This window comes from Urocampus carinirostris, chromosome 20 (assembly GCF_059441175.1).
Source record: "Urocampus carinirostris isolate Australia breed hairy pipefish chromosome 20, RoL_Ucar_1.0, whole genome shotgun sequence".
NCBI lineage: Eukaryota > Metazoa > Chordata > Actinopteri > Syngnathiformes > Syngnathidae > Urocampus > Urocampus carinirostris.
Window position 1 is genome coordinate 23,045,107 of NC_142368.1, and position 25,138 is coordinate 23,070,244.

The 25,138-nt window shown below is 39.7% G+C and overlaps 1 protein-coding gene across 2 annotated transcripts in view; it reads left to right on the forward strand.

Moving 5' to 3' along the window:
• The window catches only part of zc3h14 (zinc finger CCCH-type containing 14), a 28,937-nt gene extending 10,511 nt beyond the window's left edge, over positions 1-18,426 (forward strand). Inside the window, exons 6-17 of one of the 2 annotated variants that reach the window (XM_088325089.1) lie at positions 2,304-2,610; positions 3,377-3,543; positions 3,622-3,722; positions 4,887-5,042; positions 9,560-9,634; positions 9,727-9,859; positions 10,331-10,548; positions 12,071-12,212; positions 14,000-14,139; positions 14,219-14,301; positions 16,651-16,751; positions 18,061-18,426. In XM_088325089.1, coding sequence (XP_088181215.1) covers positions 2,304-2,610; positions 3,377-3,543; positions 3,622-3,722; positions 4,887-5,042; positions 9,560-9,634; positions 9,727-9,859; positions 10,331-10,548; positions 12,071-12,212; positions 14,000-14,139; positions 14,219-14,301; positions 16,651-16,751; positions 18,061-18,064 — 1,627 coding nt within the window. In that variant the 3' untranslated portion in view covers positions 18,065-18,426. Of the gene's footprint in view, positions 1-2,303; positions 2,611-3,376; positions 3,544-3,621; positions 3,723-4,886; positions 5,043-9,559; positions 9,635-9,726; positions 9,860-10,330; positions 10,549-12,070; positions 12,213-13,999; positions 14,140-14,218; positions 14,302-16,650; positions 16,756-18,060 lie in introns of those variants that run through there. The other variant, XM_088325090.1, reaches the window with a different exon arrangement.
• Positions 18,427-25,138: the final 6,712 nt, after the last annotated feature.

Genomic DNA, 25,138 nt, shown 5'->3' on the forward strand with positions numbered 1-25,138 from the left:
GTAAATGCAACTGTGTACCAAGAGATTTTAGAGCACTACATGCTTCCATCTGCTGAAAAGCTCTATGGAGATGAGGATTTCATTTTCCAGCATGATCTGGCACCTGCCCACAGTGCCAAAACCACCAGTAACTGGTGCACTGACCATGGCATCACTGTCCTTGATTGGCCTGCTAATTCCCCTGACCTGAACCCCATCGAGAATTTGTGGGGTATAGTTAAGAAGAAGATGAAAGACACCAGACCTACAAATGCAAATGAGCTGAAGGCCGCTATCGAAGCATCCTGGGCATCAATAACACCTCAGCAATGCCACAGGCTGATTGCCTCCATGTCACGCCGGATTGATGCAGTAATCCGTGCAAAAGGATTCCCAACCAAGTACTGAGTGCATCAATGGACATTTTCAAATGTTTGATTTAGTTTTGCTGTCATAAAATTATTTTTTTTACTTGGTCTGAGGAAGTAGCTCTTCCTGGACTTCAGCTCAGCCTTCAACACCATTATCCCGGAGATCCTGGTGGAGAAACTTGCACACCTAGGACTCTCTCCCTCCATCTGCCACTGGATAATGGACTTCCTCTCCAACCGCCCACAGTCGGTGAAACTCGGTACCCACGTCTCTCCCACCCTAACACTGAACACTGGCTCCCCCCAAGGTTGTGCACTGAGCCCCCTGCTTTTCACCCTCTACAGCTCCGACTGCTCACCGACCCACCCCACAAACACTATTATTAAGTTTGCTGACGACACCACCTTGATCGGCCTCATCTCTGAAGGGGACGAGGCGGCATACAGGGATGAGGTTGAGTCACTTTCAACGTGGTGCTCGGAAAACCACCTCATATTGAACACAACAAAAACAAAAGAACTGATTCTGGATTTCAGAAGGAATAGCAGGAATCCAGCACCACTCATCATAAAAGGAGACTGCGTAGAGAGAGTCCACTCGTTCAAATTTCTGGGCGTGCACATCGCCGACGACCTCTCCTGGTCTGCAAACACCAGAGCGGTGGTAGGGAAGGCCCAGCAGCGACTGCACTTCCTGAGATTGCTCAGGAAAAATAACCTAAAACAGCAGCTGCAGGTGTCTTTCTACAAAGCCACAGTGGAGAGCATCCTAACATACTGCATCACGGTGTGGTATGCGGGGTGCACAGCAGCAGACAGGAAAAAGCTCCAGAGGATCATAAAAACAGCCCAGAGAATCGTCGGCTGCTCTCTGCCCAGTCTGGAGGACATTGCCTGCTCTCGCTACCTCAGCAGAGCAGAAAACATCATCAAGGACTTTTCTCACCCCGGCCACCATCTCTTCGACCTGCTGCCTTCCGGCAAGCGCTACAGGTCACACAAAGCAAAAACGAACAGACTCAGAGACAGTTTCTTCCCCACAGCCATTACCACCCTAAACAGACACCGCACAAACAACTGAAAACTTTTGCAAAAAAAAAAAAAAAAAAAAAATACCTCACACGTATGTAAAATGGTACTCACGTACATGCTGTCTGCACTATGTTTGTTCACTGCTCAACAGACACCGCACAAAAACTGAAAACTCGTGCCAACACTACCTCATACGAAAATAATGTTACTCAAGTCTTGTTCTTGCACATGTCGACTGCACTACGTTTAATGCTCAAATTGCACAATGTCTGACCATTTCCTTTTTTTGCACTATGATGTCTATGCTTGCACCAATGTATATGCGGACTATTTTTGCACCATGATGACTTTGCACCAAATGCAATATTGCACAACCGTTACGATACAACGTTATCACGACAACCCTGTATGTAACATCCCACATGCTGACATTGTTGTGTAAATACCATGTAAATTATAACTATAGCCTTATTCCCCTTGTTTTATAACATTATCTTCTCTGTTCCTTTATCTTCTTGCTCATACCCTCACTATGTGTAAAACTGGAGTGTCATGCCCAATTTCGTTGTCACAATATGTTAGCCCATTTGTAACAATGACAATAAAGGTATATTCTATTCTATTCTATTCTATTCTAATATTTTGAGATAGGATTTTTGAGTTTTTTTCAGCTGTAAGCCAAAATCAGCAATATTCAAATAATAAAAGGCTTGAAATAGTTCAGTTGATGTGTAATGAATCCAGAATGTATGACATTTTTGTTTTTTTTAATTGCATTACAGAAAATAAAGAACTTTATCACAATATTCTAATTTTCTGAGACAGTCCAGTATGTGTCGAGGAAGATGCAAGTTTAATGTAACTTATAGTCCGAATTTAATGGTAGACTCTTTCCCTTTATTGAAACTTATTTCCCAACAGGAAGAGCAGCGTGGAGAAAAACTCCTCCCGCCTGACATCCACCGTCAAGCCGCTCATGGAGCTCAACCCTTCCGAGGCGGTCATCGACATTAAGCCGGAGATGGACGACGATTTCGGCGAAGATCCTGCCGCAGAGACTGGCGTTGCACACAGGGGACCCCGCGGCACTACTGCCCGCCCTTCAATGGAAATTTACAGGCCGGGCCAGGGCAGGCTCAGCAACACTGTGCGCTCCACTGAGGGATCCTCGCACGGGAGGCATCAAGAAAGCAAAAGTGGAAGAAGTTCTCGGGGCAGCTCCGGCAAGGTCAGTGATTCTAATACCAAAACATATTGGTCATTGAAACTTTCAAGGCGGTGATGTCGGACTCATTTCCAGGGTTCATGCTTGAAATCCTTGAAAATTCATATATTTTAATGTTGACTTTTCAAGGTCTGTAAAATGCTAGCGTTTTGGGTGAAGTGCTTGAAAATTGTTGCCATTTCCATGTTCCTTGGCAGTCTGACTATAAAGACCACGCAATAAATATAGACAATAAAAAAAACAAGTGCGATAAAATGACGCTGACACGCCTGCTCTGGTAGCTTGTCATTATTGCGTAGTCATGTGAAGCGTCACCCCACTTTGCAAAGTTGTTCGGGGTGGAACACATTAGATTGAAGAAATATAAGGATGGGGGGGGATTTTTGGGCTAAGTGCTGGAGAGTGACCCGGTCGTCACTGCAGGTTTTTTTTACTTCTTTTTGTTAGTCTAGCAGTGGACATATTTAAAATTGCTGGTCATTTTTCTCTCGTGCTCAAGGTTTTTTTCATTTTCTTTTTCCTTGCCCTCATGTAGGTTTTACATCAAGGGACGGCGTAATAATAGTCTATATTCTTTAATAGTCTGTGCAGCCCTTTCATACTTATTGTGTTTAAGGGCTATACAAGAAAAACAAGACTTGATCTGTCTTGACATTGTCCTGGGGGCTGGATTAGATCAATTGGCAGCCCTGATCTGGCCTATGTGCTGTGTTTGACACCCTTGTGTTAAGGGCATGTAACAGACACAAGCACTTTGTTTGACGTAAAGGAGGAGCCTTCACGGAAACGCAAGGCGCCCGTTGTGAGCTCGGTGGTGCGAGTGAACTGTGACTCGGACGAAGAAAGCGACGACACGGACGAAGAGGACGATGATTCCGGCCAAGCCAGCCGGAGCCTGTCTAGTCGGGTCCTGCTACCCTCTAAACCAGAGCGAAAGTATGTCTGTTTTTTAAGGGGGACTTTTCAGGCTTTCAATTGGTACCAACTGAAACAAATCCTGTCAAATCTTTTCAGACCATCCCTCCCACCTGCCAAGCAAGCAAACAGGAATCTGATCCTGAAGGCCATCTCTGAGGCACAGGACTCAATTAATAAGACCACCAGCTTCCCAATACGTATGTATATCCCCCCTGCATCTGCTCGACCATCCTGTTGTCATTAAGGCTGCAACAACGGGGAAAAAAACAAAAAAATGGATTTCTAAAAGCGTTGGCAACAAATGTCATCATTGATCTGTTGTGTCGCACAATTTATGCATCACTCAGAGCCATTTATTAATAGATAGATAGATACTTTATTCATCCTGTAGGGAAATTTACACTTCTAGCAGTATCCTTTTGTTGTTTATTATCAGATTAACAGGATGGCCTCAGGGTGCTGTGTCTTAGTTTAGCAACAGTGGAGTAGATGACGTCACACGCTAGGCCAAAATTTCAACGTCCCTGCAGCAGATGGAAATCTTTGTGCCCAGGGTTACACTACTTCGTGTTCACGTACATAGCGAGTCCACTTCCTCTCCGCTTCCCGCAGGCTTTTGTGTCTCTGTCTGGCCTAACGGCGCTGAAGCGTCCGGGATGCTGGATGTGAGCCACGTCTATTTATGTCATTTGCAGCACAAGTCGGCGAGCTGAACAGAGCGATTTGGAGTGCAAAAGAATTACAGAGATCCCTCGGAACCCAATAATAATTCACGAAGCACCAGCTGGTGATCCCATTTTCGTTGCGTTCTTCTGACTTTCCTCAGAGTCCGATTTAATTAATGAATTTCTTTTTCAATGTAACAAGCCCCTAAAAGCTAGTGGTTGTGATTATTTCCAGTTTGTTTTGATTTAGAAACATTGACTGCACATGCCCACGTTTGACTGACAGCATAAACCGCGCCTACATAAAATCGCATCCACCCAATATACAGCCCCCTCCCTAATCTGTCCCTATGGTGCGCTGTCTAAGAGAACAAAATGGATGATACAATATCAATTACAATAAAGACGAAATCAAATCAATGCAATTGAAAATCTGCAAAGGAGTGAACCAGCAATGACCGAAGCACGGCGTGGTGATGGGTCTCTGTATATATCTTTTTTCTATCTAACTGTCCAAATCTTCAATATTTGAACAAGAAGGAAAAAATTAAAATGAGTTTTTTATATTTTATATTTTTTTTTTCCCCAAAAATAATCGGCCGAATTATTGCTTATTTAAAAAATGGTTACCTTAATTGCCCCAGTTGTTATACTCCGAGTTAGTAACTTACGCCGCACTCCCACCTTCCCCCTCAGTTCCACAGAGGCAGACGGTGCCCGTGGCCCCCCGAGCCCGCTTATCCAGAGATGACCAGTTGACTGCAGCCATCCAGCTGGTGCAACAGCACCTGCACGGAGCACCTCCCAGGGGGGCCTCGTGCACGTCCGAAACCCAGCTCGTCAGAGCCCACGGTAAGCAATGGCGGTTGATTGGAAATGAATACAGTGTCCCCTCTACATATGAAATTAATTTGTTCCCGGATCATGTTTATATCTAGAATCTCTCGTATCTTGAACAAATGTTTGCCTTAAGAAATAACTGCAAACTAAATACTTTGTTCCCGAGCCCCAAAACACATTTGAATATTAATTGAACATAAAAATGTAGTAGTGAGCGAGCACGAGAGACTGTTGTTGATAATTAAGTAATTTAAATAAAAAATACAACACAAGTGCGCGGGATCACGTCTTTATGTTTGGACATGCACTTGCTAATTGGGAAGAGCAGGTGGTGAGCAGTCTCTAGTGGTAGTGTCTGGAAATTCTCAAAAGAATAAAAGACATCTCGGATCTCCAATTGCACATAATAATAATAATAATAATTTCCTTGTATTGTCATTCTGTGTAACAATGTACACAGAACGAAATGTCGATTGCACCTGACCCGTTGTAGCGAGCCGATGCAGCCGCAGCCAACAGAGGGCGCCGCCGACCACTTTTAAGTCTTAGGAATGACTCGGCCGGGGCGCGAACCACCGACCTCCCAGTCTCAAAGCGGGCGCCTTACCATCTAGGCTAGTGCATCCGGAAAGTATTCACAGTGCTTCACTTTTTCCACATTTTGTTAAGTTACAGCCTCATTCCAGATTTTATTAATTGAATCTTTTATCTCAAAATTCTACACAAAACACTCCATTATGACAAAGTGAAAACGTTTGTTGTTTTTTTTTTACTTTTTTTGAATTTATTAAAAATAGAAAACTAAGAAATCACGTTTACATAAGTATTCACAGCCTTTGCTTAATACTTTGTTGATCCACCTTTGGCAGCAAATACAGCCTCAAGTCTTTTTGAATATGATCCCACATGTTTAGCACACCTATCTTTAGGCAGTTTTGCCCATTCTTCTTTGCAATAAGTCTCAAGCTCAATCAGGTTAGATGGGAGACGTTTGTGCACAGCCATTTTCAGATCTCTCCAGAGATGTTCGATCGGATTCAAGTCTGGACTCTGGCTGGGCCACTCCAGGATTTTCACGGGGTGGTTCTGAAGCCAATCTTTTGAGATCTTGGCTGTGTGCTTTGGGTCGTTGTCCTGCTGAAAAATGAACCTTCGCCCCAGCCTGAGGTCAAGAGCGCTCTGGAGCAGGTTTTCATCCAGGATATCTCTATATATTGCTGCATTCATTATTCCTTCTATCCTGACTAGTCTGCCAGTTCCTGCTGCTGAAAAACATCCCCACAGCATGATGTTGCCACCACCATGCTTCACTGTAGGGATGGTATTGGCCTGGTAATGAGCGGTCCCTGGTTTCCTCCAAACATGGCGCCTGGCATTCACACCAAAGAGTTCAATCTTCGTCTCATCAGACCAATTTTGTTTCTCATGGTCTGAGAGTCATTCAGGTGCTTTTTGGCAAATTCCAGACAGGCTTCCATGTTCATTTTACTAAGGAGTGGCTTTCGTCTGGCCACTCTACCATACAGGCCTGATTGGTGGATTGCTGCAGAGATGGTTGTCCTTCTGGAAGGCTCTCCTCTCTCCACAGAGGAACGCTGGAGCTCTGACAGAGTGACCATCGGGTTCTTGGTCACCTCTCTGACTATGGCCCTTCTTCCCCGATCGCTCAGTTTAGAAGGCCGGCCAGCTCTAGGAAGAGACCTGGTGGTTCCAAATGTCTGCCATTTACGAATAATGGAGGCCACTGTGCTCATTGGGACCTTCAAAGCAGCAGAAATTCTTCTGTATCCTTCCCCAGATTTGTGCCTCAGGACAATCCTGTCTCGCAGGTCTACAGACAGTTCTTTTGACTTCATGCTTGGTGTTTGTGCTCTGACATGCACACTCAACTGTGGGACCTTATATAGACAGGTGTGTGCCTTTCCAAATCATGTCCAATCAACTTAATTTACTGCAGGTGGACTCCAATTAAGCTGTAGAAAGATCTCAAGGATGATCAGTGGAAAAAAGATGCACCTTAGCTCAATTTTGAGCTTCATGGCAAAGGCTGTGAATACTTATGTAAATGTGATTTCTTAGTTTTCTATTTTTAATAAATTCAAAAAAGTAATTAAAAAAAACCTTTTTCACATTGTCATAATGGAGTATTTTGTGTGGAATTTTGAGATAAGAGATTAAATTAATACAATTTGGAATGAGGCTGTAACATAACAAAATGTGGAAAAAGTGAAGCGCTGTGAATACTTTCCGGATGCACTGTAACTATATGTTGAAAAACTACTGTATCTTGACCAGTTCACTTTTGCATAGGGTAAAGCTATAGGTGCCACATTGTGGCAACTTTTGGTTTTATTGCCCTGTAGAGCAATCTTTTTTTTTTTTTAATTGGATTTCATCTTTCCTTACTAAGCAGTGAGCACGTCACTTTAACAAAAGTAAATGGTTATAGTTACTCACTACCTCCTCAAAAAGTAAGAGATATTAACTGAAGTACTATTTAATAAAAGTAACTAGTTACCAGAGAAAGTAACTATTTCCTTTACTTTAAAAATAAGTTGCTGTGTGTCAAAGGATTTGAAATTCTTTGAGCAGTATTTGAGTCAGTTGAATATCGAAGAACAGGTAATTGTGTTATAGAACATTGTCATATTCGATGGAAAAAAGAGCGCTAAAAGAAGAAAAAAACACAAAATACAAACACATTAACACTGAAAAACACAGGAAATGCATATAAAAGATATTTACAGTTCCACACAATTTTAACCTTTTTTTATGGTCAACAAATATAAAGTCAACAGCATATTGACTTTATATTACAAATATAAAGTCAACAGCATATTGACTTTATATTTGGCCAATTGTTGATTGGTGGGTACCAGGATGTCTTCCTTTATTTCCAAGTGCCGGCTCATGGTGACGTTTCGTTCGCGAACGACACAAGTCGAGTGCCGCCTCATTCACAAATTTGCCTTTTATTTCAGAGCATTGGTAAATATTGTATTCAAAATCACTAACTATATGATAGTCACTATTCTGAATAGTGACATAATCTGATATAAATGACGTAAACAATTCAGAGGAGAGCGTAAAACCGCACCGCTAAAAATGGCGTCAGATTTGCGGGGGACAGCCAAAAAAACGCCTTATAATCAGGTGCACCCTATAGTCCAGAAAATACAGTACTTGGATTTTGAAAATCTAAAATATATTGTACGATACACTTTTTTATGATCAAATATATTTTGTAAAAGCTACAGGCTGCTGAAGATTGCAGTTTGGAATTCACCTTTTTTTATACAGTGAAGTGGAGCGATTAATTAAAAAAAAATAATGAATCATTATTGAGTCCTAGTTTACATTTGTTTATTTAAATCGTATTTGCAATCGAAAGAATGACAGTGATGACGTTCTCTACTGTTAAGTGGACAGTCTGTGTTGTTAAGCACCTCTTAGTGATTAAGAAACAACAAACCTCAACGAGGCAAAAACATGAGAAGAAAAACGGTGCTGTTTTGTTACTTTGAGTCAAAGTAGTTTTTTATCTATGCTTTTCATGACTCGTTTTCAGTTGCACTACACAATACAACAAATAATAACACTGTCCTTTAACAGTACATTTCCTCTCCTTTTATCACTATTTTCAAGTTCCTTTTTGCAAAATGGCCAGTGTAATATTACACGGTGTCCCTTTATAAGGCAGGGGTCAGGAACCTTTTTGACCTAAAGAGCCATTATAGCAATATATAGAGCCAAAACATACATTTTAAGAGAAATTTCAGCAAAACCGCCAAACCATTTCTCAAGACAAAATCTAGTTTATCAGTGCATTTTATTTCACTGTGTGACCTTGGATGTTTTTATCAAATTGATGAACTAAGAATAATGCCAGAGCCTGTGTCCCATACCAAAAAATATAACTCATGTCTCCCAAGCGCAAATAAGATTGTTGAGGATCATTTTGACGTACATTTTTTTCATAAATAATGGTTTCAAAACCAGGTGAAAGCAGTTATTTTGTAAAAAATTCACAAAATACTGCAAATCAGCGTACAGACTTATTTACCTTTGGTGCAGACGGCGCTGGGCAGAGAGAAGTGCACTGTGTGCATAGCTCCACCAATGTCAAGCGCTCACTGTTGCTTTGTGTGCTTGGCTGGTATTTCTGGCTGTTAACAGTCTTTCTGTGGGTTTTCTTCATAATGTGTCTGAACAGTAACCCTCAATTGTCAAATGTGCTTCCATATAAAGGATTCTTCTGTGACGCACAGCCAAGACGGGGTCTGTTGGTGGGACAACTTGACTGTAAACTGTGTGTATGCTCTTTTTCAACTGGACCGAACCTTTATGTTATAAGTGCTATGTCAGCTATGCGCGCACTGGACTCCACTGAATTGGAACGCTATAAATGAGATTAGCATGAGTATTATTTTACCTCTGAGCCAAATGTACTCATAGGTTCCCGACCCCTGTTTTAAGGCATACATTTGGAAAATAACCCAAACGTAAACACAGAAAATGTTTCCCGTCAGCTCCGGCCAGATCCGTGGAATCACATGAGCCGTTGGACTCAGTGCAGCACAACGACAGAGACAAGAGTGAAGACTGTAAGTATTCTTTTTGAAATAAATAACACGAGGGTATCTTTAAGGACAACGGCTCATTTTTAAACGGACACCGTTGTTTTCGCTTCTCTTAGCGAACGGCTCCTCAAAGCTTTCCGACACGCGCTCCTTCATCGTGACTCATCCCCAGCTGGATGAGACCAAAGGACTACTACAGGACCGCAAGCAGAAAGATGGACCTGCCTTACCTCGTACCGTGCAGGCCAGGTGCACTCACTTACATCATAAATCAGGGGTGTCAAACTTATTTGAGCTCAGGGGACACACAGTAGAAAATGCACTCTTGTGGGGGCTGGTCTAGTAGATTAGAGAGAGAAAGAAAGGGGGAGAGAGAGGGGGCGATAGAAAGAAAGAGAAAAGCATTAATGAGAGAAATAAAGAGAGGGAAACTGAATATTTTAGAGTAGAGAAAGAGAAAAAGAAATTGAAAAAGAGATGGAGGAATAAAGATAACAAAATTAAAAAGAGGCAGACAGAAAGAAAGCAAGGGGGCAATAGTGAAAAAAAGAGAAAGGGGGGGAGAGCGAAAGAGAAAAGACCCTTTTTTTCTATTGTACCTTTCTCAATCGCTGTTTTGCATTTGGTGATCCTGATCTGGCTTGCGGGCCATATGTTTACCAACCCTTTCTTAGATTCTGGTATTACCAGTTCTTACTGTTTTCCCGTCTTTTTCATCAGCAAGGATAAAGAAAACACCCCCAGCCCTAAATTCATTGTGACACTTGAGGGCGTCCCGAGCCCTATGGGGAATCTGGCCGAGTCGGAAATGGACCTGGACGAAGTCAGGCCACTTTCCAAACCTGCTGATGCTACCAAATTGAAGGTTGGGGCCCTCCAAAGGCTCCAGTGGGGGCCTACGTTGCCAGCATTTGAAGCCTCAATGGACACTTCATTAGGTAGGCCAGCACACAATAAGGCTTAAATTCCAATGTATAGTGCAGTAGCAACCCTCTTATATGTGTGAATGTGCGTGTATATATATATTTTAGAATAATAACCAAAAATACAAAACCCATCATTTAAACATGCTTTGAAAAAAAAACCTATTTAGCCTCACCTAGAGAGAGCTAACATAATTGTCCATCTTACTACTAAAGGTACCCCAAAAAACAAACCTCGCAAAAGACTGGGCTGAAAAGGGAAAAGAAAAATGAGGCAATTTGGTCACCTTGAGTTTCTTTAGTTATTCCCTTTATAGTTAAGTAGCGTTCAAAATAAGGAGAGAAGACACCAGTTAGGAGAAGACTACAAAAACCCTCAAAATGGTAAATTTTAAATCTGTTTTAAAAGCGCTTCTATTAGCCATTTCTTTTATTATATCTCCTAGGTTACAAAAAGAAGATCCGCCCTAAAGGATGTGGGATATAAAAGAATAGCAACATTATTGGCCGACGGTGACAATGATGTAAACATTGCGAGTCGAAATGAACTATTTTGGAAGAAAATAAAAAACTAATAGCGATTTATCAGACCAGTATAGCAATGTTGATGCGATTTTCGATTTTAAAAGAAAAGTGCATTTGGTGCATTGGTTTTGTTTTCTCTCACTACTTCACCCTGCTGTTGTCCTCAAGTCCAAAATGACCTGTCAATCTGTTGTTAAAAACCCCCAAAAAATCCCCTTGATATTTTATTTAACTTTAAATGTTATTTTCCTGGATTGGTCCCAACAATAGAAACATGGATTGTTCTTTTTATTCACATTTCCATGACAACATGAAGATTAATCCTATTGACATCCTTTTGATAAGAAAACCGCGCCCTCTTCCGGGATGCATTGTTAGCGCTGCTGTCTGCCAACCCAAGGCTCAAACCGCAGTCTCTTGGGATTACACAATCGCACTACGTCACATTGCAATATCGATTAGATTTTCGTTAATCGTGCAGCCCTCGTCAAAATAACAAATCAGTGAGGCGTATTAGTCCAAATAACAAACTGCTAACCTGTTAAATCTTGTTTTTGGTGTCTAATATTAAAAATCATGTGTGCTTTTTAGCACTCGTTTTAGGTTGTACTAAAGGTCAAATAGTAAACTGTATCCCTTTAAGGGCTCAAACATCCGTTAGTATATTAGGGTATTGAAAATACAGTTTAAATGTCTTCAATAATATAGAAATTGATTTCATTCTGAATAATTTCTCCCCCCCAAAAAATGTTGGTTAATATAAAGTTAATTCTATTTTACCATCAAACACATGGAACTATAATGGTGTTTATATCTGTGGATGGCAGTGAATGAGTTTTTTAATTATTACCTAATCCAAAGAAATGGTTAGCTCACCATATTAGGCTGTTATTTTTTTATTATTTTTTTTTTCAGGTAGATATGGAAATCGGGTTTAGTGCCCTTCAAGGGAGGATCATTGAAACTGGTGGGGATGTTCTTATATATCGGACTGCAACTCTATGTCTTTAAGCAGAGGCCGCAACGGACACGGAGATGTTCGACTGCGACTCGGCACCTTCGAAGAGGCAGAAAGTGATGGAACGCTGCAAGTTCTGGCCGGTGTGCAAGAGCGGAGACGAGTGTCCCTATCATCACCCGACCAAGACTTGCAAGTGGGTAACTTAAAGGACCAGGACCTATCAGCCTCTAACCCAGGGGGTGGGCAAACAACGATCCGCAGGCCACATACGGCCCGTCAAACAAAGATAATAAAATGATAATATATTTTTTACATTAATTGCATAAGCGCATAATTTACTTTTTGGGGCCGAGTTCTGATTTTTGCTGAAGTCAGATTTCCATCGAAAGCTGCACTATCTGCACAAGTGCCCAAGTCGGTCAACCAATCATATTGTAGTTCGCGAAACAGCATGTCTGTCCAACATGTGATCTTGACTTGCATATCTTTCTGAAAACTCTTTTCTCAAAAGTCCTAAAAACATACTTATATAATTAGTCTATGGGCCAAAATTGTTGTTGATGTAGGTCTTTTCCCCATTGATAAAAAAATATATATATATTGGTATAATGCAGTTCATCTTTTATAGTCTTGCTGCTTCACGGATTTTCATCATGCATTGTGTTCTGCATTTTGATTGGATAAACAGTCCCCAAGATAAATAAACTAAAACAAATAAACAAAATAATGACAAAATAAATAAACAAATGTTTACAGTTACAGCATGCTGTTTTTTGTTAAATAAATGCTGGAACCTGTAAAACAGCTTTCTTTGTTTAGTATTCTTTTGTGTTATAATTAAAAAAAATCACGGATTTCCTGTACCAAGGGGTTCTTTGTGGAACAACCCCAGTGACAAACGAGTAAGTACTGTATTTAATTTATTAAGATATTAATTGAATTTCATGCAGAAAAACGTATCAAATCAGATAGAAATATTTCAGATACCGAAATGCTCTCAAAAGTGCAGCAATAACATTCAATATGCAAAAATAAAATTAACACTGCCTCGATGAGCTAGTCTTAATTTATTTTTTAATGCATATTATCAAATGCCTATAAAAAAAAGGACAGAAGATGTTAATTTTCTTTGATTTTGAGGGTTTCAAAACCAATTTGATGAAATTGTCTGTCTGAACAAATCAAATGAAATAAAGTACATGTCTGCAAATACCGTATTTTCTGGGCTATAGGGCACAGCTGAAAACTATAAGAAATTGCCAGAAATTTTAAAGTGCGCGGTTTAATAAAATCATAAATGCATTACAATACAATTAAATTATTCTACATACGGTAACCATTTATAAATGAATCAAGTTAATTTAGATGTGAAACCAAATGTTAATAATATTTGCGTTCTATGAAATTTTTTTTTTCTTGAGTATTTTCTGATGTGTGTTCTTTTAAATGCAAAGCTGGCTCTTATTGTAGTTTTCGTTTCTTATATTTCAGTGCCCCTCATACATGAAATAAATTGCTCACTGAGGAACATTTTAAGGGTGCATCTCATAATCAGGTGCGCCTATTAGTCTGGAAAATACGGTATATTAAGAAAAATTGGATCGGTCTTTTTTCCTCCTATATTGCCGTGGTCTGTAGTGCAGTGCTAAGAACATTTAGCTAACTCGCGAAAGGTCCCCGGTTCGAGGCCGGGTGGAAACATATGTTGGCCTGGAGAGTTATGGGCGCCACCAGGCTGTACTTGCCCAAGACACACCTTTGGAAACTGTGCCCCTCGACCCGTGTGGTAAAGGGATCCACCCAACCAACCCTCGCATTCCAGACTCTGCATTAAATCAATTATTTTTTCCATCCTATTCTGGCCCCTGTTCCAAGTTTTAAACCCACTGCTGCTAGCGACGCAGAAAGTTTGCCCATCCCTGCTCTAACCGCCAATTGTAAACAGTGTAAAATGTTGAATATTTTTTTGAAATCCCACAGAACCTTCCCTACGTGCAAATTTGGCGACAAATGCCTTTTCATCCACCCAAATTGTAAATACGACGCCAGATGCAGCAAGCCCGATTGCCCGTACACGCACGTGAGCCGCAGGGGGTCCGTGGCCCCGCCCGTCAGGCCAGGTGCTCCACCCACATTTAATAATATACCATGCCTAACGTGAAGCCTTTTTTCAACTATTACAATTTTCTTTTTTAACAGTGGCCCCAGCAGCACCAAAAGCAAGTTTGTGCCGCTTCTTCCCACAGTGCAAGAAGATGGACTGCCCTTTTTATCATCCCAAGGTAATTTGAGTTCTACTTCAGCCTTCTACGAGGTTTTTGGGGGGTACCCGTAACAGCAAGATGTTGGACAATAATTTCAGCTCCCTCTTAGTGAGCCTCATGTAGAATTTTCTTTTTTTTTTTTTTTTATCCATCTACGAGTATTATAAAAGAAATACATGTTGATATGATATGATAGTTCATGTCTTTTGTGCTCGTTATTCAAATCAGTACTGTTTCTTTTCTTAAATAAATTAATTTTTTGCCACTAGGAGGTGTTAAATAATACACAGGGTCCCTATATAAAATACGGTGGCTCTCGTTGAAAAAAACAAATCTAGATAATTGGTTTCATGTCTCTGAGTCGAAAAGGTTCCCCGACCTCTGCTCTACTGTAATTTGTAGTGTTCGTACAGGCGCTTGAAATCCTCAAAAAGGCTTGAACTTTAATGTTTTGTTTTCGAATTTGGAAAAGTGCTTGAATTCTAGGTGATGTGCTTCAAATGCTTGAAATTGTTTCCATGTTTCTTAGTTTAGGTATTGGGCCGGGGTTAGGAGCCTAGGTTTGGGCTTTCAATAAAGGGTTTTAAACATTTCATGGTTCCAAAATAAGATCGGGCCTTGGGTAAGAAAACTAAGGTTGAAGCTCTGTATTAGGGTATTAACTGCATTTATGTAACCGCGGTGTACGTGTCCCACCAAAGATCCACATTCACGCTGGACTGGATGATGAGGTTTTTATTATTACAGTTTCTGCAAATGGATGAGTCACAACATTAGCTTTTTCTGCTGGGTCTGATCTCTTTGATCTCTTTGTAGTACTCTGGTTAAACTAACAACGAACCCCGCCTCCTGGTCACATGTTAGAAGCCAAAACCAAACCCCACCCCATACCAGCAGATGGCACTGTTGGACTCAGCATTGCAGGACATTTACCAAAAACTATACACATATTTTAGCAGGAATTTCAATAAAATAAAAGTTATTAATACACCCGTTACATACACCCCCCTGAAATTCTGCTAAATATGGGAGTGCTACACTAAACAGAAAAAAAAATCACAGCCGAAACGGCAAATACTGATGAAAAAGACACGAAAACTGGTACAGTATTACAAGGAACAAACTGAAGTGCATGTCAGTTCTAAAACTCTCCCAAAAAAGGAGTGTGAAAAGAAAGGAGGCGATCAAACTCCTAACTAAGCACAGACTCAAAGATGCCTGTTACATCTCTGAAATATCAAACATTGTTCCTGTAGTTGTAAGTGCTCACATAGGCACAATTCTTGTTTCTTACTCAAGCTTTGTTACTTAAACTGAAAGTGTATCCACATTCACGCTGGACTGGATGATGAGGTTTTTATTATTACAGTTTCTGCAAATGGATGAGTCACAACATTAGCTTTTTCTGCTGGGTCTGATCTCTTTGATCTCTTTGTAGTACTCTGGTTAAACTAACAACGAACCCCGCCTCCTGGTCACATGTTAGAAGCCAAAACCAAACCCCACCCCATACCAGCAGATGGCACTGTTGGACTCAGCATTGCAGGACATTTACCAAAAACTATACACATATTTTAGCAGGAATTTCAATAAAATAAAAGTTATTAATACACCCGTTACATTTAGAGTCCTGAAATAGGTTTGGGGCTAGGATTACAGCTCGAGTTAGGTGTAAGCTTAGGTATAGGAACTAGGGTTTGAGCTCCATATTGGGGTTCCAAACTGAGTATATGGGTCCAAAATATGTTAAGAGCTAGGGTTACAGTTTAAAACTGAGTTAGGGCTTGGATTACAGCTAGAGTTAGGTGTAAGGGTGGAGTTGGGGCTAGGATTTTGGGTCCAAGTTACTGTAAGAGGTTTTGTGTTTTCCTTGCTCTCATGTAGGTTTTAGAGTAGTGAATGGTGTAAGAATAGTCTGTAGTTAGTGCAGCTCTTTGAGACTTCCTGTGATTAAGGGTTATACAAAAAAAGTTGACGTGACTTTTAAATTGATTTTACATTTCTGAAATAATGTTGAGGCTAGAATTAGGGTTTGCAATTTAAGTTTAAGCTCCCTTAATTTTGATTGTCACTGGATTTGTCTTAAAAAGGTACTGGGAAAAAATGGAAAATTGATTTTATAACTCTTTGAAAAGTGCTTGAATTTGGCCATGAAATAGGTGTACCAACCCTTAAGATATGATAATATGAACTTAATGTGAAATCAGCTCTGCTTTTAAACGGAAGACAGACTCTGAGGTGAAAACTATTCGCCTTTCGCATTGATTTAGCGCAAAATAGATCCGCTTTTTTTTTGGGGCGGTAAAATATTTTCTCCCCTACATTGTCATATTTTCCATCTTGAAATGTATTTGCATTTCTTTGCAGCCGTGTCACTTTGCGAGCCAGTGCAAACGGGAAGGCTGCACCTTCTTCCACCCCGACACGTCCGTGCCTCCCAGACACGCACTCAAGTGGACCAAGAGCAGGTGAGCATGTTGCTGCAAGGTGAACAAAAAGTTTATGGTTTAGTAGACACTCAAAATAAGGAGAGAAGACATCGAATGACTTTCGAAATTGGGAGGAGAACAGGGAGGGGCAATAAACCCTCATGATACTAAATTCAAAATCTGTTTTGAAAGCCCTCTCTTGAGTCCTTTCTTTTTATTTCTGTATTTTCCAGACTGTGAGTTGCATGTTTTTTTTCCATGTTTGGTGGGGGGTGCAACTTATACTCTGGTGAGACTTAAGTGTGAAATTATTAACACATTTTCATATCATTTCACATGTTATATTTTTACCAAAACTTTATGTTAGAAATGATTAAAACATTATTACATCATTTACAGGGTTTGTTCGGATGCTTGAAAACATTGAAAATGCCTGAATTGCCATGTTTCTTTGCAGTGTGACTATAGACCACTCAATAATTGAAGTAACATTTTTAAAAAGTCAGTGAAAATTAGGCCCGGATGGTTTTTTCCTTATGGCGTTGTCGTGTGAAGCGTCACTGCCCCCTTCTTGTTCCACCCAATAGTACAGCTCTATTTAGGAACTTGGCTGTTTTGGCTTAGCTCACTGAAAAATATGGCTCTTTCAGCTCCAAAATGGCTCCTCAGATCTTATTTATTTTAAATTATATGAATGATAATAAAACTTTATGCACCCATTTATTTAGTTGGTTTATATGTTTTGCTGGGGATCCCTGAAAAACATGCGAGATATGAATAAAATTATTCACAGATCTACCAAAAAATGTAAACTACGAAACAATTTTAGCTCTTTATACACTGAACAGTTTCAGTCGAACAACAACACACAATCCTTGAAAATGCAGAATAAAACAAATATTAAAATGATCAACTGTTCAGTGCTATAAATAGCAAAAAGATAACTATTTACAATTCTATTTGAACCAATTTAGAGATTTAAAAACACGGAAAAAATATAAATTAAAATAAGTGAAACGAAAAGCAAAAGATCAGTCTCTAAGATTGAAAGCTTGAATGCACTCTGCTTCGGAGCAATGAATATCATTAAAATGAGTCCAAATTTGGCTCATTTTTCTATTTTCATACGTACAGTTTTTTTCACTCTTTTTTTATCTCTCCTATTGAACTCAATTATAGCCAACATTATTGCTCGATAGTGACAATGATGTAAACCGTGCATAATAGTCAAAATTACAAACTGGCATCCTATGCCATCTCTTTTGTCTTGTCCTGGATTATCTTTAGGGTACAATTATAAATTAAAAAAGGTTTGATTTTTCCGACATTTTCTGCTTCTTTCTCACAGCTAATGAAGTCTCGACTCCATTCCCAAGACGACTGGAGAGCCCCCCTCAAAACTGTCGATGGATTTGTTTTTTTTTTGTGTTTTCAATAGATGTTTTTAAATTACTGGTCTTTTTTTTGTTGCAAATGCTTTCAGCCCTTAAAAATAATAGGATGAACTCAACCTCACTTCCTCCCTTGTAAATATGATATATTACAACTGCGCAAACATGAAAGTATAGTAATGTTTCTGATCATAAACTGAAAAGTGGTGAAACAAGAGTATATGTGATTTGTCAACCTCAATTTGTTGACCGGAACACATTTTGTTTTATTTTTACGTGTTTAGGTATTTCTGTGACTTCTTAATAAAAAGAAATGTGCTGCATGTTGTCTTTGCCAATCAGTTTTTTTTCCACGGATTTAAGCCTAAAAAGTGAGTGGACACATTTGTTTTTTATTCCTTTATTCAATTCACACAGTCATTGGTTAAATAATCTAATGTCGTACATTGTTTAATTAAAATTGTAGGTATTATGACTATAGCCGGCAAGGTTACTAATCTCAATGTATAAGCAGGGGTATTGCACAGAGTGAATCAAGCAAGCAAGGTTTTGGGTGCTCTGAGGAGAATGATGAGCAACAAGAGTATGAGTATGGATGTTAAAAGGGGTAAGGTAAAGGTAAAAATGTTAAAAACTGTATGAGAGTGTGATTGTGCAGACAGTGTTTAATGGTGCAGAGACTTGGAGCATGAATGCACATTTGAGAAGGAAATTAATTGTTTTTTTGATGAAGTGTTTGAGGAGTATATTGGGAGTGACAAGATTGGATAGATTGAGAAATGAACTTGTGAGAGACAACTGGAGTAGTAGTGGAACTGAGCAAGTGTATGGATGAGAGTACTCAGTTGTTTTGGACACATGGAGAGGATGGATGAGGAGCGAATGTTGAAGAGGATCCACAGAGCAGAAGTAAATGGAAGGAGACCAAGAGGAAGCCCGCGATTGACGTGAATGGATGGTGTTGTGAGTGCATTGCAGGAAAGAGGTCTAAATATGAGTGGGGAGGTGTTCTGAAAGGATAGTGGGATGTTTTTCTTGCCGTCGGTCACCCCTCTCGAGGGATATGACCAGGCTAGATATTTTAAACACTTGTCATAGACTAATGGATGCTTTGTGAGCCTTTTCAGCAACCGTATTGTGCAGTATTTGTGGCCATCTAGAGAGGTGAGCTGATCTGCCTAGCAACAAGGATCAAAACACGGGTACTTTTTTGTCAGGAACGTATTAAATGCCTAGATTAAATCCTATTCAAATGTCCCCGTTAGAATTACAAAACTGACATGAAAATTAATTTACGCTCAATGCTGATCTGCCGCATTAGTCACAGGTGGCCTATAGGAGGCGCAGAAGTAAATGTCATCACAATTTTAGCATACAGTATGTAAAAAAATGGCGTAGGACTTAATAATTTTTCGGCCACATTCAAAACAAAGTGCACTTTGTCGTGTAAAATATTACAATATGACGAGGGTGTCAAACTCATTTCACTGAGGGCCACATCAGTGTAATGGCTTCTGTCAAAGGGCTTGATGTAACTTCTACATACTATATAAAGTAAAGTTATTTATTATGCAAAATGAATGTAAAGTAACTGAATTTATTACACATACTGTACCAGCAGTACATATTATGTTTCTACCACACTAATAACAAAAATTTATAATTTCGCAATGTCATCTACAGTTGTCACAATCACATGTATTGGGAACACCTGTGCTCAGGTTTTGGCGCCAACAGCCAGGACAGCTGATTGGCGCACCCTGTTCATATAAATCCCCAGCTTCCGGTAACACTTTGTCTGATTGTACTCACGCTACCTGTTGCCTTCAGCTCAGTAAGACCGTACCTCTGACTCTTTGCCTGCTCCCTGTTTTCCTCTGATTGATCTCCGTTGCCGACCCGTTTCTGTAATTGCCTACGACCTGCCCTTCCCGTCTGACTCCTGAACTCTTTTCCGAATACTACGATGCCCTTCTTCTCCAGCCCCGGCCAACAACACTACAATTACGCCTGTCCGCGACCATTCCCGCCAAGCCTTCACCCGCCTGTCAAGTTCCGTCAATCCGCCAACCAACGGTTCGAAGAATCCCACCTTGTCATTTCCTTCCTTTCAATAAAACCCAAAAAACGAGCGCAAGTGATCTCAGTCTTCCTTTCGTCCTGTCTGACAACAGTATTGGCATTTATATGGAAACTACCGAGCAGTAGCGCACACGCACCATTCCCAAGATCGGGTTTTTAACAGGCATTGTGGGAAATGCAGTTTTTGGTCAATGCACTCTTTTGATATCATTTATATTTCATACATGTTAAGTTCTTGCTGGATATAATAAGTCAGAATGGCCCACTGGTCATGAGTTTGACATGTGTAGAATATGAAAAAGGTCCTTACTAAATTTGAGACTTGGACTTTTGTATGATATGATGGTAAACTGTTCGTAACCAGAAAGTGTTTCCCCAGTGATTTATGATCTAGTATCAGTATTGTAACACACACGCTGGTGCTCGTCATTGCTGAGGTCTTGTTCATCTCTGAAGAGCAGGATGACGCATTACACTGAAAAACAACAGCAACTAAATGATGAAGGTGCTGTATCTGAGTCAGGTCAGGAGGCTTCTCATGCTACTTGTCACCGTGGAAATCACCACTATCGGTTTCATGTGGGGGAGGAAACCCCTACCTGAGAAAGCGCCGCCGGGCTGTACTTGCTCAAGACACACCACAGAAGTGGTGTGCTGATGACCCAAGTGGTTAGGGTATCAGTGAGCCGTGAACTTACAAATACTCATTGTAGCTCTTTTTCCACCTGTATGTTTCTCATATAGGCCTCTATTTTTAGGGGAATTTCCCACATGTGACAAATTACTGTGAATATTATTGTGACTGACCACCTTTTTTGTTTTTAAATTAGAGCTGTACTGAGTTTCATTTTTTTTAAATGGACATATTACCCCTTCAACACATGAATGAATGAATGAATGAATGAATGAAAACTTTTATTTCGAACATTAAAATAAAAACAGGACAAAAACAATGAGTCAACAACAAAATAATGTCACATAACATGTTCGAAAAGGGGTAGCAGAAGCAGATGCTTATTTTTCCTACCCCTTTACCTTCCCTATTAAATACATTTTACAAATCCTCCTTTCCTCTTATGTCTAATATAACAAAATCTCGTGGATATACTTATTACATAGGTCAGATAACAATAATTATAATAATTACTATAATCACATTTTTTATACACTAATCTTCGCAATACCCATCCCTCAACGTCATAATGCGCCTAGTTACCAAATGTCACTGCGGCACCAATGATAATAACAACAATAAAAATAAACATAATATTTATAGAAACAGTTATGATATAATAATAGCAACAATAACAACAAGTTAACCATAGTTTTAAACGCAGTATTTCCAATCTCCCTCATATCCCATTCTCTTCATCCCTGTATTTCGCCAGTAATCCTTTTTTGTATTTAAATTTGAACAAATGAATAGTTGGACATTGTTTGATCTCATTTTGCAAATTATTCCAAAGTCTGACTCCACACACAGACACACACTTTTCCTGGTGGTTCTCACCTTTGGGATTTTGAATTCACTACAGCCCCTCAAGTTATAATTTCCCTCTTTCAGAGTGAATAAAATTTGTATGTTTTCTGGCACTATGTTTTTGTTGACCTTAAATAACAGTTGTGAAGTGAAAAATGTTATCAAATCATCCAATTTTAATAATTTGGACTGCATGAATAAAATATTGGTACGATCCCGATATCCTACCCTGCGCATGTTTCTTATTGCACGTTTTTGAAGGATAAAAAGGGGCTGTAGTGAACTTTTGTAATTATTGCCCAGACTTCAGCACAATATGTTCAATATGGCAGAACGAGAGAACAATATAATGAATACAATGCATTACAATTAAAAATGAATTTGGCTTTATTAATTATTGAAATGCTTTTAGATACCTTAGTTTGTATGTGTCTGACGTGTGTATTCCAACTTAATTTATTGTCTATTATGACCCCTAAAAACTCAATTTCTGATACAATGTCTATTGCAACACCAACCATTTTTACTTCTAAATCTTGATTTGCATTGCGATTACCAAAGAATATTACTTTGGTTTTATTTAAATTTAAAGAATAATTTATTTATATCCATCCATACTTTTAGGTTAATTAGTTCACGATTAATACAGGTTACCAAATCAATATAGTTATCATTTGAATAGAAAATGTTAGTGTCGTCTGCAAATATTACTATTTTCACCACTGTAAGTTAATTTCATCATTTCAAATCCCCGGGCTGCTTTTGTTGTCATCTTGATTATGTTGAGAAAAGACCGCCTGCATCCAAGCGCCCTAAAAAAAAATCCCTGTGATGGTTGAACACGTTTTTGCGTAGGAGGGATGTTCTTTCGATCTAGCAAAGCTGTTTAGCTGCTGAGTTTCTTTTTTTATTGCAAGAATTTCATGTTCTACCTACGGAGGATGGCCTACAGAAAACAAAAAAGCAAAACAATTAAAAAAACGAACCACCATGAAGTTAAATTCAAGATATAAGGGTGAAAAAGAAAGTCAAATTCAAAAAGTCAAGTCACGTTTATTTGTATAGTCCTTAATCACAAAGAGTCTCAAAGGGTTGCATTTATCGCATACTATTGCTAACCACAGACTTATTACACCATCCCCTGATCTAAAACCTACATGAGGGCAAAGAAAAACTCAAAAACCTCTACATGAGGAAAATGAAGAACCCTTGAGAAGGGACCGCACATGAAGTAATCCCCCTTCGGGGAGGACGAGGTTGCAATGGATACTGCATTAACAAATAATAGACAGATATTGTCAACATAAAATATAGGTTATTCATATGCTATAGAATAGAAGTGTGTTTTAAGCTTAGATTTAAACATTTCCACTGAAGTTGCAGATCAAATCTCAGGAGGAAGTCAAAAGTAACAAAAATAATTTGACATTAGGGAAAACCCCATGCATCCTTATTTCCTGGAGTTAACCATGGCATCTCGAGGCTTTTCCACGCTGCAATGAGGCACTCTAAAGGGGCAACTCCAGCCCAAACTTCTTTTAATACTATGGTTCTAAACACTGACCTAAAGATAAAATGGACCAAGCAATAGGAAAAAAATCCTCTTAAACACACTCAATGCCAACAACGAGGAGCTCTAATGAAGCTGCACTGCATTGAAACAGTCCCTTTTTTTATATACATCGAGGACATTTCAAGAGAATATTTTTTTTATTCTGCATCAGTACAATTAAAATTTAAATCACTTTTCCCACCCTGCAACAATGAGGCTATCTAACGAAACTGCACTGCGTTGAAACAGTCCCTTTTTTATATACATCAAGAACATTTCAAGAGAATATTTTTTTCTGCATCAGTACAATTAAAATTGAATTTACTTTTCCTACCTTGCAACAACAAGGCACTCAAAAGGGACTACTAAATTTTTAGTCTGATCTGTAGTAGAATCAATAACAAAATGTCAGGACCAGAACGGAAACAGGACCTGATTTCGTTACGTTTCTCACAAGTTTTATCGGAGGAAATAGAAAGGGGCTGCGCCTACGATCCGGTGTTCGCTGGACGCGGGAGACAAGTCTCTCTCGTACTAGGATTGTGCTCCGAACGCGGAAGTAGATCTTCCGTAGCGAGCGATGGCGGTGTCATGTACGGAAAAAACGGGTCGGTAGCCGGGACTGGGAGAGCAAGGTGTGGTCGGGGTCGGAAGCGAGTCGTAAGCCAGAACGGGAGAGTAGACGTAGTTGGGGTAATAAAAGAGATCGTAAGGAGGACAGATGTGGTCAGGAGCAAAAACAGGTTGGGAGCAAAAACGGGACAGGTAGGAGTCAGGGTCGAAAACGGCTTGCCTAGTATTCACTGAGGTTCGCAGACGGACTGACCACAGGGGATTGACAGGACTGAGTTCAAATAGTGACAGGGAGCCAATCAGAACCCGCGGCGGTTGGCGCCAAATGAGCCGGCACAGGTGAGTCACATCAGTAATCATGAGACAAAAAGGAAGTTTCTCCCTCTCTTCCTTCAATAATCCTTCGTGAGACGTATGGACACTTAGGGCCAACAACCGGGCTCTTTAAATAAGTCATGCTAACTCATTTGCCAACATTCTCAAGTCTAATCTGGGAAAATGTATTGAAGAAATAAACGATAAAGGAATTGATTCTTCCCATCCTTTCTATATTCTTGACATGCACACACTCGGACCTAACAACGAGGCTCTCTAAAGGGTTCACACCAAAACCAGTCTTGGTACCTAAAAAACAAGAAAAACTAATAATTCAAGCTAAGTCCTCGGTCTCTCTTCATTATTTCATCACGTACACATACTTAGGGCCAAGAACGTGGCGCTCTAAAAATGCCAATCAAAACTATATAGCTCAAAATTTTCAACCTTGTTATTTAATTTGTGGAGATTTTGTTGTATGAAATCCTAAATGCTGTTTCATCAGAAAATGAAGACGTTTCTCTGGCTGGGTGCAACCGCCATAGTTTGTTGGACATGTTTTTCCTCCAGGAACCCAGAAAAGGTGCTCCAAAACTCCATCAACTCTGCGATAGGAACAACTCACACAGAAACTACATAAAACAAAACTGAAAATACATAGATAAAACATAAAAAGTTTGAAAAAAGGTTTGAAAACATAGGACTGGTGTTGAGCACTACTAAGGAAATATGTGCCAAAATAAATTAATACTTTGGGATGCCAGTCAAAACTTCGACTACAAATGTTTTTCTTCATTGGTACATCGACTCTTTTGCTTTCTGTAAATGAATATAAAAAATATATGAAAGGAAGGGAATCTCCCATCTTGAGTGTGTTGTTTTTCCTGTACATCTCATCATCATCTCACCCCCGCCCCCTTCTATTTTTTGGTACTTTTACCATAGTCAGAGAAGAGAGAGTGAAAGGAGGAGGAGTGAGGAGAGAAAGGCTCATTAAGGGGCCGAGTTAGATTCTTGAAAGCTTTTCTGAAGC